This window comes from Melospiza melodia, chromosome 6 (genome assembly GCF_035770615.1).
Source record: "Melospiza melodia melodia isolate bMelMel2 chromosome 6, bMelMel2.pri, whole genome shotgun sequence".
Taxonomy (NCBI): domain Eukaryota; kingdom Metazoa; phylum Chordata; class Aves; order Passeriformes; family Passerellidae; genus Melospiza; species Melospiza melodia.
In genome coordinates this window covers 15,093,300-15,106,935 of record NC_086199.1, presented here as the reverse complement: position 1 = coordinate 15,106,935, position 13,636 = coordinate 15,093,300, and the positions used below count along the sequence as shown (strand labels likewise).

The 13,636-nt window shown below is 35.3% G+C and overlaps 1 protein-coding gene across 4 annotated transcripts in view; it reads right to left on the bottom strand.

Annotated features, from left to right (window-relative positions):
• The window catches only part of DICER1 (dicer 1, ribonuclease III), a 63,583-nt gene that overhangs the window by 34,535 nt on the left and 15,412 nt on the right, over positions 1-13,636 (bottom strand). For 3 of the 4 annotated variants that reach the window (XM_063160031.1, XM_063160030.1, XM_063160032.1), the window contains exons 2-8: positions 12,191-12,256; positions 11,173-11,271; positions 4,177-4,369; positions 3,058-3,220; positions 2,515-2,645; positions 1,481-1,615; positions 584-744 (exon numbers count right to left, since the gene is read on the bottom strand). In XM_063160031.1, the coding sequence (XP_063016101.1) occupies positions 584-744; positions 1,481-1,615; positions 2,515-2,645; positions 3,058-3,220; positions 4,177-4,320 (734 nt within the window). In that variant the 5' untranslated portion in view covers positions 4,321-4,369; positions 11,173-11,271; positions 12,191-12,256. The remainder of the gene's footprint in view (positions 1-583; positions 745-1,480; positions 1,616-2,514; positions 2,646-3,057; positions 3,221-4,176; positions 4,370-11,172; positions 11,272-12,190; positions 12,257-13,636) is intronic. The other variant, XM_063160034.1, reaches the window with a different exon arrangement.

Genomic DNA, 13,636 nt, shown 5'->3' with positions numbered 1-13,636 from the left:
TCACAGGATTCTAGGTTCTGTAACTCACTTGCTCTGTTATTTAAGTATTTATTAGCTCCTCTCATATTCCTCTATCTTTCATTAGCCTTTAAAACCCAGGCTGTGCATTTCGGGGGAAATAAAAAAGGCAACTTCTCTTGCATTAAGAGCACATTGTACTGTGGATGTTGCCACATTTTCCTAAATAGTGACATTATGGCATACACTGGATGTGAAACAGTTACACTCCACACAAAAGAGTGCATTTTAAAAGTTCAGAAGTATTTTGTGAAATGTCAGGTTTTTAGCTTGGTGGTGTGTTGAGGGCTTTTTTTGGTTGTTTTGGGTTGGGTTTTTTCGTTAGAGGATCTGTTTTGTTGTATCTTTTGTTTTTTAACAACAGAAAATTGCTCCCTACCAAGACCAATCAACCTTTATACTCTAAAGCCATTTAACATTCTATCTCCATCCTAAATGGAATATCAGCATCATATACACACAAACTTTTCTAAAATTTAGAAGACTAAATATTGCTACTGGTTTACTCCTCTATCCAAAATGAAAATGCAGGCATCAATTTACCAACAATCATTATAAAACACACCTGTCCAAGACCACCAAATCAGTTGCAGTTTCAGCATTGCTCTTCAAAATTTTCTCCAGTTTCTGGATCTTCTCCTCTAACTCAGCAGGATCACATTTCCCATTTAAAATGGAAGCTGTTAATCCCAAAATTCGAGGACATGATGGATAATCCTCACAGATCTGTGAAATCAAATCAAATTAAATTAATTACAAAAGGTATCCTGCTAATTTACCTGGAAATTTACAATGCTTAGGCTGGAAACTTTTATTTCGATAGCAGGTGTTGCAAAAGGACCCAAACATTGAATTATATTTTCTGTTCTACTGACTGGAAGTTAAACAGCTATCACATTTAAAGGTAAGTATTTACAACATGGAAAAATGGAAACAGTTAGCATTAAACAGAATACTCTTGTCATACCTACAATACATAACATAATACTTCCATGCCATATAAAAAGGTACATATGTTTGAAAAGAAATTTGGAAAGATACTTATTATGCAGGTATCTCTCACTTATATGCCCAAAAACAACATGGAGCCAATAATATTCTGGAAAGAGCCCCACTAATACGTTTAGAGATAAGCATTTTAAAAAATAATAAAAAGTGATTAGCATATCTCATTCCCTAACTCAAATATTTTATTGATGAATTTTAAAAATTCCCCTAATTCATTAAATTTAGCTTCTTTGTTAAAGACAGATTTGTCTTTAATCCCCACTGTAAAAATACAGTAAATACATTATTCTTCAACCACACAGTATCACTGATGTCTTAATACAGTAATTTCACAGTCCCAGTAACATGCTAACATTGGTTCCACTAATATCTTTTTTGGTTTCCAATTCTCCAGCTCTCCCAATCACTTTTCTTCCTCAACCAAGTATATTAAACATTCATGCAATAAATGCACCTTCATAATCTCACGGTATGGATGATCCTGGATTGCAAGATGGCACTCATCAAACACCAGAAGATTAATATTTGACAGGGATAAATACTCATTTCTCAAAACAGTCAAAGCAACATGACATGTCATAACCAGAACCTAGATTGAAAGGAACAATATGTCAGTACAAGATAAGTACAAGCTATCAGAGGTCAAGGTGAAGAAGGAAAAGTTTTCTGCAGGTCCTGTGAGACAGCATTGGCAAATACCAATCCCCACTGATATACCTACACCAGGACAAGAGAGACTAGAACATTCTCTACTGGAGAAAGCCATCTCTCTGGATGGGGGTGTATTTATATATGTCTGTATCTCTCCAGGCACGTGCTTAGTTAAAAAATGAATACAACAGACAATCTCAACAGCAACCAGCCCACACAGAACAAGTATCATTAAATAATCCTAATAAATTAAGTTAGTGTCCTTATATGTGTCCCATCATCATGTGTCCAGCAAAAAAGATAGTTCTTCATAAGCTCTTAACTATCTGCAGCAGTAATATAAGCAGGATGTTATCAGAATTCTTTTTAAAGAAAAACTTATTTCTTGTACACTGACACACAAAAATTGAGTTTGCTGATAAAATTACGTAGTTTTTACACTCATTTTGAACTTTACTAAGTATGGTAACACTTCCTTCTGTCAGAGTTCCTCAGACATATTCCATAAAGCATTACTAATGCTTTTACCAGAAAGTAAACCCCAAAACCCTAAAAGTTAATAACATTTTAATAGTATTTAAAGTACCAAATGCATACTCAAAATCTGTTCTGCAATTGACATAATGAACAAGTCAGGGAGATTGAAAAGAAAGGATTTAGAGATGGCTTTTTAAAAACAACCTGAAAACACCTATATATATTTGCCTCAAAATTAACATTCAAATATACCAATATGCTGGATTTCTCTTTAAAGAAGACTGAATGCATAATTGGAAGGAATCACTTTTGATCCAACCTCTCTGTTGCTTTGCTTATAGTTCTTACTTAATGCATTACCTGATGCTTAGAGAATTCCTGACTCCATTTCTCTTTTGTCCATGATTCAGTTATCTCCAAACTCGAATACTCTCCCACTTTAAGGTCTGAATGTGTCCTGACAGCTGACACTTGTTGAGCAACTTGATTCGCTTAAGGAAAAAAAATAAATCTCATTTACATAAAGGTCTTCTCATACTTTAATTTGTAAGATGTGTGTCACATAACCTAGCACCACATTTCATAATGTGTTTTTTAGCTTAGTCTAATGTTAAACCATGTGCACATGGCAACTGCCTCTATGAAGAACCATATCAAAGAAACAGAGTGCTAACTAAATTGCACTTCAGATTCAATGTCTTAACTGCAAACTAGAAAACAGAACATGTTATATACATAAACAGATTACATTAAAAAGACAATGAAACAAAAGATAAAAGGTATCACATCCTTGCTGTTGAAGGCTTTACACAAAAGTTTCTCCCAGCTTTGCTTTCAAAGAACTGCTGTTACAGAATATTCCACAGAAGTATTAGCAGTGTGTTCAGGAACATTTCCTCTTACCCGAGTTGACCAAGAACACAGTTCTTTTTCCATTTTTGTTGAAATCTCCCCTGATCTGATAGGACAGCTCTTTAGTGAGTAGTACTGCAATAAAAGTCTTCCCTGAGCCAGTGTTTAAGCAGACTATTGTATTATGATCCAAAGCTGCTTCAAGCAGTTCAACCTAGGTTAAAAAATAAGAATTTCCTTACTTAGAGTAATGCAGTGAAAAAGCTGACGAGAAAATAACAAAAGTGGTATATAAACTCAATAAAAGTAAAAAAAAAAAAAAAAAAAAAAGTGATAAATAAATTTAATAAAATCAATAAATAAAGTCAAGTATCACTTGAAATCTTTCAAGTGCCATACAATTAACACATCTCTTGCATAATAATGTGTTCTCACAATTCTTCAAAAATACTAACACATTATATATAGCCCAGCTTTTAAATCTAAAATCCTTCAGTACCACAATCTGCTCTCAGGTAGCTTTCTGCATGTATCTTTTTAATAGATGATTCTGTTGCTATATACATGGTATGAAGAAAGAAACTACAGCTTTTAAATCCAATTGCACACATCAATTCAGCCCAATAAGCAAGCAGACTAGCTGAAGGTGATCCAAGTTTCTCAGTAACGGTAACAAAATGCTTCTGGGCACCTCTGCAGTGTAAAGAGAACTGGTATTCTAGAACTGTTTTCCTGAAGGTGAAAAACCAGAGTACCCTGATGGGGTCTCTGACTTCAGAGGGCTGCTTTGAACAGGATGTGAACCAAAAATCAAAATTAGTATACCACGTGGAAGACAAAGTGAGAGGTGGAAGGAGACATGATGTATGCATTCAATTGAGAGGCACAGTTTATTTGTCCCTAGCAGCATTCTGCAGAGAGTGGCAGGAGAACACTCAGCTTAAAAGCTGTTCTGCTCATTAGAGTAAACTTAGAAGAGGGAAGAGGGGATATAACAAATGTGAAACAAAGCCAAACGAAAGAATTAGGTCCTAACAGGTGGAGCTGAGAGACACATCCTGACAGTCTGCATCACACCACATTCTCCACTTGCTCTTGTTCTTTTTCCATTAATTAATGGATTCAATTGTACTTTTTTGGATGTTACTGTATTAGTACTACCACTAGTACCTGATATTTTCTTGGCGTGTAAATGTTATCATGAATTGCTTCTTGTTGCCATGGTAGTCCAAAAAATGGACCCATTGGGGAGGAAGCAGGGGTCATGAGCTGCAGTCCTGCCATGCTGAGGGATTGCAAAGCAGGGCTTTTCATTCATTCATCCAGTGTTTCTTTCATTGCATTTTTGTTCCAGCACAGCCTACTATGAGAAGAAAATGAAATGGCATTAGATACACTTGCAATCTCAAGCAGGAAGAGAAAATCTTTATCAAGAAAGGGACATTACTTGATTTTACTTACAGAAGTGTTTCTTCTCATACTATTTTCAGCAGAAAATGTTAATTTTAAATTTACAGGCACTTCTCCACTTGAAGATGTATGCTTATCAAAGTACCCCAGAAATTCAAAAGGAGTTGTACTTTATAAGACAATGCTCATTACAGGCATTTGGATTTACACACTTACATTTTAATATGAAGTTCCATTTATGGTCTGACAGAATTTCATTTTAAATTTACGCTTTAAAAGTAAAGCTGTCTTAGCTTTATTTCAGGAAAGAAAAACACTGAAATCTACAGCACAGGCACAAGTATCAGATTTTCCACTTTTCTTTCCAACCAAAAAGGCCTTTGACAAATTAAAGCTATAAATACACAGGAATTTTATTCTAATTGCTAGGAAAAGAACAGAAACTATACAAGAATGCCAGTATTTTCAAATAATCAGATTCTGATTAGATTCTTTTTAAGAACTGGCAGAATTATAGGTAATTGCTGATGACTCTAGTAAGGACTAATAAGAGAATGGAATCCTTACCAGGTTAACCACCAACTTCCACAAGAAGACTGTAATTCATAAACAAACAAAGCATTCAGAACTTCATGACAACTGAGCACTACAGAACACCTTCCTACTGAGGCTATGAAGTTCTCATCATCAGGGTGTGTGTGCTAAAAACATCTGCTATTTGTCAGGAATTATCAAGGTTACAACAAACAAGACTAAACAAAAAAATTGCCAAGTAAAACAAACAAACAAACCCCACAACATAAAAACCTTTAGCTTGGGAAAGTGATTACGGCCTGATGATATAGAAAAATATTGCTGAAGTACACAGAAACATACTACATGAAATCTAAGTAATTTTGAATACTCTCCCTCCTTAAACTGGATAAATACCCTATTAAAAAAATCAGTATCTTCAAAAGTTAGTTTCCCTCAAAATTCCTACAAGCTCTATACTAATTTTAGCATCAATATGTGTTGAGAAATGCATAAAACTGATGATGTATTAATATTTAATAATTCATTAAAAAGGCATGAGGAAAAGCTAATTATTTTATTGCATTGAAATGTTCTTGCTTTTCTATACAATAGGAAAGTTGCTGAAGTTTTGCAGATGTGCAGTAAGGAATAAAATAAATAAGAGAAGTATAATATGCTATCTAAGACAGAACCAGTAATGGTTATCAGAAATAACTGAAGAGAGAGAGTAAAAAAGGAAGCAGTACAATTAAATAAAAAACGGGGCACTGACTAGATTTCCAGAGGTCCCTTCCAACCCTAGTAATAATGTAATTCTGTAATTAAGAAAAGTATTCATAACACTGTTGCACTGTTATATGTTAATATTTTTAAATTAAATATTATAATCTGGACCATATCTAGACACTGATATTAAACTAGTATTAAATAATTATAGGAAGCCCTAAAAAAAGAGATTAAACCAATGATCTCACTTTCCATCTCAGGTAAATACTGTAAAATAAAGAGAAGGCAATACATTGAACTACACGATCACTCCCCCTGCAGTCAGAAGTAATTTCACTTTACAGTAAGTGGTCAGATAAAGCTTTGTCTCAATTTGTTTAAGTGGCAGGGGAAGCCCTGAAGGACAGTGTGGTTAAGCTGAAATAACATTATACACACAGCTCTATTGTAAAAACATATTTATCTTTTGTAGACAAACATTCAGTAGTACATGCTACTTAGTGAACAACGATATATGTAACTTCTTGAATTTAGGATCAGCAATAAACACACTTCCCCCTCCATCCAAAATGTTCCTCTTTAATATACAAAGTGTGTTGATACCACTGGAATACTGTCTGATATTTTTATTTGAGTGTCACCAAAACTGTCATAGTGAGAAGAAGCTTTAAAATCCTAAAAAAACTCAAAAGGAACAAATGTGCATTTCCACAGGACATAGTAAAGAACATGACTGACATTTTATGTTTTTTCAATTGCTTTAGGATGATCTCCAAACTCATGGCAACCTCCTCATTTACTTTTCACTCCTGTAATGTAAGCTACCATTTGAGCCCAAGTATTTCATATTACCTGAACAGATAAAATGGATCAATATTGCTTTATTTAGCTGTAAATAAAGAAGAACAGTCTACATAAATCACAAAATCAGTATTATGTCATTATTCATTTCAGTTGTAATACAAAAAAAGGTTCCTGTAGGTTCTTAAATTGTTTCTAAACATTTCAAAGAATGCATACAAGCACATGGAGGTTCTAACAAGGCAACTACAGCAACTTTATAGAGTGTTCTAATCTGGCACAACTAAAGATGTTTTGGCTCGTACTGTTCAAACCCCCTGCAGTGTCTGAAGAACACAAAGGTCTTCTGCATGACTACAGGATTTCATTGAAACAGTCTCAATCATACTTCTCTACTTGCACAGAGTAAATGGTGAAAAACAACTGATGTTTGCTTTGTTTAAAATGAGACCTCACTGTCATAATAATTGCTAAAATGAACCAGGTAACCAAACGTTTTCCATAGTAAAAGCTGAAGCTGATTCCTCAATCATTCTTGTACATAAGCCCAGCCACTTCAGTTATTTATAAATCACTTTAGATGAGCAGCTCCTCTTCTTTGTTTACTGCTCCACCTGCCATGTGTTTCTTTTTCAAATGATAAATACAACTTTGGGAACATATAAAATAGCTATATCACAACACCAGAAGGGAATTAAGGAGAGAAAACCAACCGTTTTTAAAAGGCTGCTAATACAAAACAAGTACAGGATCCAATATTACAAATAATTCACTTCTTTTGCTATGCACCTAGTAACTGTGATATCAGTTCAGCTACCCTGCTGTAAGAAGTAAGAGGATTTATGCTCACCTATGGCTCCAGCTTTATCTGGAAAGGCTGTGAAACAACATATACTCTAAACTACAACTTTGGTTTCTGTGTACCAAAACAGCACTGTGGGCCACTGCAATCATACCTGGGCAGAGCCTGCATGAGTCACAACATATTTGAAAGAACATATACAGAGAGGGAATTTAAGCAAAGTCAGGTAAAAAGAAAAAGTTATCCACCCAAATCAATGTTTCTTTCTTCTATACTAAGATTTCCTAGTCCTGGCCCTCATTTCTATGATTTGTATTGGAAGTATATAACATCTGACAAGATCAATGTCAACATTATTATGGGAGTAAGCCAGAATAATGCAGTAATTGTATCATTCTAGAGTCTCTATTTCAATAGCAAGGAAAAATATCAAGTTCTTCAATAAAAGAAAAGCAGAACAGGATCATCTAGAAATAAAAAGGGAAAGAGCCCATCTACTTGAAGAACAGATTTTAAATTGAAAACATTTGAGAGGTAAGCACATATGTTCAGAATCTATGGACAGAAAACTGAACATGAGCTAACTGAAACCAGCTAACAGTGAAGTGTAACAAAAAGTCAAACTAGTCCTGCTCAGCCAGTGTTGGGTAATAAAGATACTTTTTAAGAGGCTCAGTCTTTGTTCACTGCGTTATTTTGAAACCTGACAGAACAAGAAACTGTAAGAACTTGCTGAAGCTCAACTTGGAGTGAGAAACACCTGAAACAAATCATACTTCCTGTGACTCTCGACTAGTTATGGAAGCTGGGTAAGGCTCAAGCTTATTTGTTCTACTTAAATAATAGAGAAAGTTCCAGTTTCATGGCCAGCAATCTTGAGGGTTTTAAGAGCAGAATTCACAACCTAGTGTCCTTGTTTTAACGCACATTTATGTGAACAGATCGTGAACTGCAGAGCCAAAATTAACCCCTTATTCCATCGTTTAAAGAACTGTTTTTCAGAAAAATACACAATGTTGGAAATGAAGTTAACAACATGCAACAGCAATTTTTTCCAGTCTTCAATAAATCTGGAGCTGTGGTGTTAGGTTTTTCAGTCACACAACTATATCCAATTTGAAGCCATCCCCTGGCACACAAAAGGTTTAATTCAAGGTTTACTGCACTAGGGAATACAAGCCAAACCAACCAGAGGCTTCACCTGCAATGAGACACCCTGGATCCACTCCTGCTTGGAGGCCAGTTTAAAAGATTTTTGGAACGGCAGTGAGGTGCACAGAGAAGAGAGCAGTGTCCTGGGGATGCAACTTTCAAGTTTTTATCACCATTCATGAGCTTAGCTTGTGCTGCATTCACAAGTTAATGCAAACTGTAATCATCTCCAATTAACAAAAAAAACTTCTTACTGCCATTTGCAGTGTATTTAATTTGTTTTCTATACTGATTTGTAAATTTGTACGGAATATAATCCTTGTGATGCAAACATTATTTCTGATGCTTTAAGATTTCATCTTTGTCCTGGAATGTCTAATTTATCCTCTAAAAACACTCTCAGCATCAGCCAAAACACGTTAGCCTCAAGAGGTAAAAATAATCCACTTACTCTAAATGAAATAAACCACAATTTATAAAAAAATATTAATAGAATCTTGCTGCTTGAAAATTCTCTCACATGAACACTTGAAGAGTCTGAATGCAATTTCTTTATAGCACTTTCTATGTTCAAGTGCTACATGAAATATTAACTTGCTGAATGATCTAACACAGAGAATTCTTACTTGGGTAAAGGAGGACCAAATAAAAAGAAAAAATGTAAAATATTACAAATACAAAATACAGAGTTGAAAATGAATGTAGATGTTAATATGCAAAATGTAAAATGTCACTGAGAATGTTCCATACCAACTTACATTGTAAGCATTCAAAGGCAAGAATTGGTGAACTTCCAATATTTCTATGTTGTCTGCTTTCTAAGCTGTCTTTCAAACAAAGCGTACTTTTTAAAAGGACTTGACTTTTTCAGTGACAGCCCAGAAAAGCACACTACTTCTTCCAAAAAAGCAGTTGATTTTGTTAATATTACTCTGGCAACTTTAGTTCTCTTAAGAGAACTTAAAAATCCCAAACCAAACACTCTCAGTTTTACATGCCAAAGAAAAAGTCCACAACTCAAACATCAAACAACTGTCAATATTACTCAGTAAGATGAATCAGGAATCTCTTTTGTATTGTGCTCTCTTTAACACAGAACATATCTTATGAGACATTCTTTCTCTCTCATCCTTCAAAGATCTTTATCCCATGCATTGCCTAACAGCAATTTTTACATTTGGTCTTACAATACTCTTAAATAAAAAAAAAAATGTATTTCAGATGTGCTCCTTTCCAAGAAGGGAATGTGTAGACACTTACAAATCTCAAATATAAGTATTCCTTTAAGGACCATCTTCCCTGGTTTCCCTAGCACAATCAGAAATATACTTTGTGAATATTAATTTTGACTGCAAAAATTCTATTTTTTCTATTCTTCTGATACATAACCAGTGACACATTGGTCTTTAATAGCCTACCAAGGCATACCAGCACAACAACAGCTGCTTTCTGCTGTCCAGGAAAAGTTTCATTACAGAGCTTATTAAAACAAAAGTTAAATTGAGGCTCTACATTTGGATGAGCTGATTCTGAAGCACTTCTACAAGCAGCACAACAGTTAACAGGTGAAATTCCTGGCAGACACTTCCTAAATGTCTGCTTGTAGGAGAGAAATGGAGTACAACATGACACTCAGCAGACTCAGAAAACCCCTTAAGTCCTTCATGAAGTGTTCAGTATGACCGAACCTGGACTTGGGGCAAAAGCCCAATAAACACTTTGTGCTGCATTCAGTCCACCTCAACCAGCAGAGCCAGAAAGTCAGCATTCACATGGAAGTTGTGCTGCTGCACAAATGCAAAAGGATTATGCCAATATTTAGCAGCATGACACACACAGGCTGCAGTGCATTTACAAGTAAAGCAATGCAATGTAAAAACAAAAACCAGTTTTGTAGCACATCTGCAGTGATACCAGTGCATGAGGCACTCAGAATAAACATTCAGAAAGGGGATGTTTCTGCTTTAAAGAATAGAGACCTGCAGCCAGATTCTGGAACAAACTTTCATTTATTAAAATGATGTGTACAAGGCCAGTGCAACAATCCTAACTATGCAGTTGCTTAATCAGCAGTGTAGAACCGGTGCTATGCAGACTCCTTTCACCTCCCTAACAGATGACAAAAGATAAAACATGAAGTATATGGATCTAAGATGCAAGGCGAGCACAGCAGAACAAAATACATTTCTGTCTTACCTATGTTATCAAAGCACATTTTTCTGCTATGTAGTTTTAATCAGATAGCCTCTTTGCCTATTTTTGCTGTACTCATATTTCAAACTGAAGCATACTATTGAAACTAAGACCTTAATTTACCTGTCATATCTTTTCCTTACCATTTACTTGGTATCTCCTACCTGGAACAACATATGAATTCAATTCTAATTCTAACCCCTTGTGCCCAGTCTTTTTTTTTTTTTTTTAAGCTGATCATATTTCACCAACACAATCACATTTGAATATAAGATCCACAAGAAGAGCACACAAACATCCTTACAAAAAACTGAATAGATTTCTGATTATATTTAACTTCATAAGAAGTATCAGGGCAAGAGTTTAATGGTAAACATCTAAACTTCTACTAATAAAATGAAGTAGCTACTTTCGTTTTTCTTTCCAAAGAAATTCAGTCAATTTCTATAAACTCACATATGGAAGTTACTTTACGGTTCTGAAGCATCTTTAAATACAAGCCAGGAGAACACAGTGCAGTGATACATCAAAACCTGCTTCTCCCATACCACAAAGCTCAGTCTTACCGTTTTAATTTCCGCAGTCTCTGTGTTTATGCTTCCTGAACTGCATTTTGACAGCATGATATCAGCTTGTAGAGTAATCACATAATTTGTAAGCCTTGACTATTAAAAAAAACAAGAACAAAAACCTATGAACCATAAAAATTATTTGAAAAGGGAACTACAATAGCAAGATTAATTGCAGTTAATTCAGTTGCTTAAAAGCATTTATGTGTGTTGAGTCTACAACACAAGTTGCTGACAGAAACAAATCACTTAGGTTCACTCTGAACATGAATTATTTTAATTTACTATCAGAACCTAAAATTTAAAAGATAATTTAGTTTAAATGTGGACATACTTCCCCAGTCCTATTTCTAGGTTACTTTCATTAATTACTAGCCTCATGTGGGAAATACATGAGTAGAGTGATACAATTTTGCTGTTTTTATAACTGTACTGCTTTTTCCATCCACATGTATTTTCACTTTGAGTTAAGACATTAAAAAAACCAGAGTTCAAACTTCTTTAAGCTATTTCAATTTAAAACTGCAAGAAATACAGTCAACTCATGAAAAAGCAGCACCCATTTCTCTTGATGTATATTGGTCTTTTTAGTAAAAGAAAAAATACAGTGCACTTAAGATGGTGATTTAACCACAGAAGTAAAATTCAGAAACAGATAAATTCATGACAGTGAATTTCTAGATATATTAGCCAAACACAAATACAGTATATTTATACTGAATATATTATATATATATGCATACATATGTAAAACTAGACTTTAAAGCAAAAATACCATATTTCAGCAGATCAAGAGTCTTCTTAAAGCGAAAAATTTAAGAAAATTGCACAATACATACACCTGAAAGTGTGAGTTTTGCCAGACCTAAAAAGAGATTGTGAAGCCCAACTTTTTAAAATCAATACTGAAAACTTAAACACAAAATGGATCTTGATGAAAATCTCTCCTCCAATCAATTCCATAAAGTTAACAAAGAGGACACTCCCAAGATTAGTTCAGTATGTTCATTTTTACCTCAAACGCTGATGCTGAGCTTTTCCAGAGTCTCCAATCCTGTAATTTTGTTTCACCCTAGGTAACCTAAAAGGTAACATAAAGAGAGAGCATTTTACCATGAACTGCCATTAAAATCAACTGTGCCATGTGGTAGTTAGTCTGCTTTCTTGCATTTTAATATTTAGCACTGTAGCAAGAGCACATGGTCCTTCAAAATCTAATTATCATATTCCTCTTTTTGGCCAGGGATACAGTCAGTGTCTCAAAGATCAGCTTTACGTCCTCAGGAGATATTTGCATGTTTTGTTTTATCTGCTGAAGTAATTGCTAGCTAAGGCCAATTACATTCACACTTTTCTCCCCTGTGCTCCATGCATCTTTCACCTAACACAGTAGGGAAATCCAGAAGAAAATTATTATTCAACACATTTAAGAGAGACATCTGAAAGAACATATGTTTTTCCAGAAAACAAAGTAAACAATTATTATTTTATAAGAATACAAAAGGAATGCAGCACAGAAAATCTGATGGATACTGCATTCGTGTACAAAATAGACTGACAAAAAATGAATTCCCTGGGCTACACATAAAATTTGTGCTTGCAACATACATAAATATATCCTTTATTTTAAGCAAAAATATACAGCAAATTGCTTCTAAGATGCAGTAAGTAGAACTTAGATTTATTATAGCATGTTCCTGTTATGTCTAGGTTATTCATTTATTCACTGCCTCTAAACATGAACCAGAATATATATATTCCATTGAACCAGAAAATAACCTAACAACAACAGAAAACTGCCACATCCACGGTAAAAATATAGAAATATACTCCACTCTCTACATATTTGCAAGAGAAGCTGAAGGGAACAACGCAGCATTTGGACACCCCAGCAAAAAGCAAACACGAACAGAAAGAAAGGTTCAACCCTTGTCAGTAAAGCTACTGCCGCATGCGTGGCTTAACAGAGCAAATTTACTTTACTGCCAAACGGCAGATGGCAAGCACAAAGCACAGAGAGCAGCAGGTAAGATCTGAGAACCAGGAAAGAATATAAATCTAATTCTCCACCAGCACAACCGCTTCCTTCGGCACACGGAAGCCAAAGACCCGGGCTTGAACCAATGGATCGGCGGGCAGGAGTTTGAATGCCAACCTAAAACCAGACAGGCCACATTCCTGAGATGCAGTCAAGGTCCAGCACAAAACAGCCGCGTCTGTGCCATTAACATCTCAATGGCGCTGTGCACCCGCCCAGACAAAGCCGGGCGCGATCCTTCCCCGGCGGCCGCGGGCACTGCCCAGGGACAGCGGCACCCCGGGCTGCAGCCACGGCCCGCAAAGCACTGCACACCGCATCAGAAGGAACAAAATCAGCAATGTTATATATGTGTGTATATGTATATACGCATACATACATATATACATGCATATATATATGTGCTTAATTTTGCTCTATAGT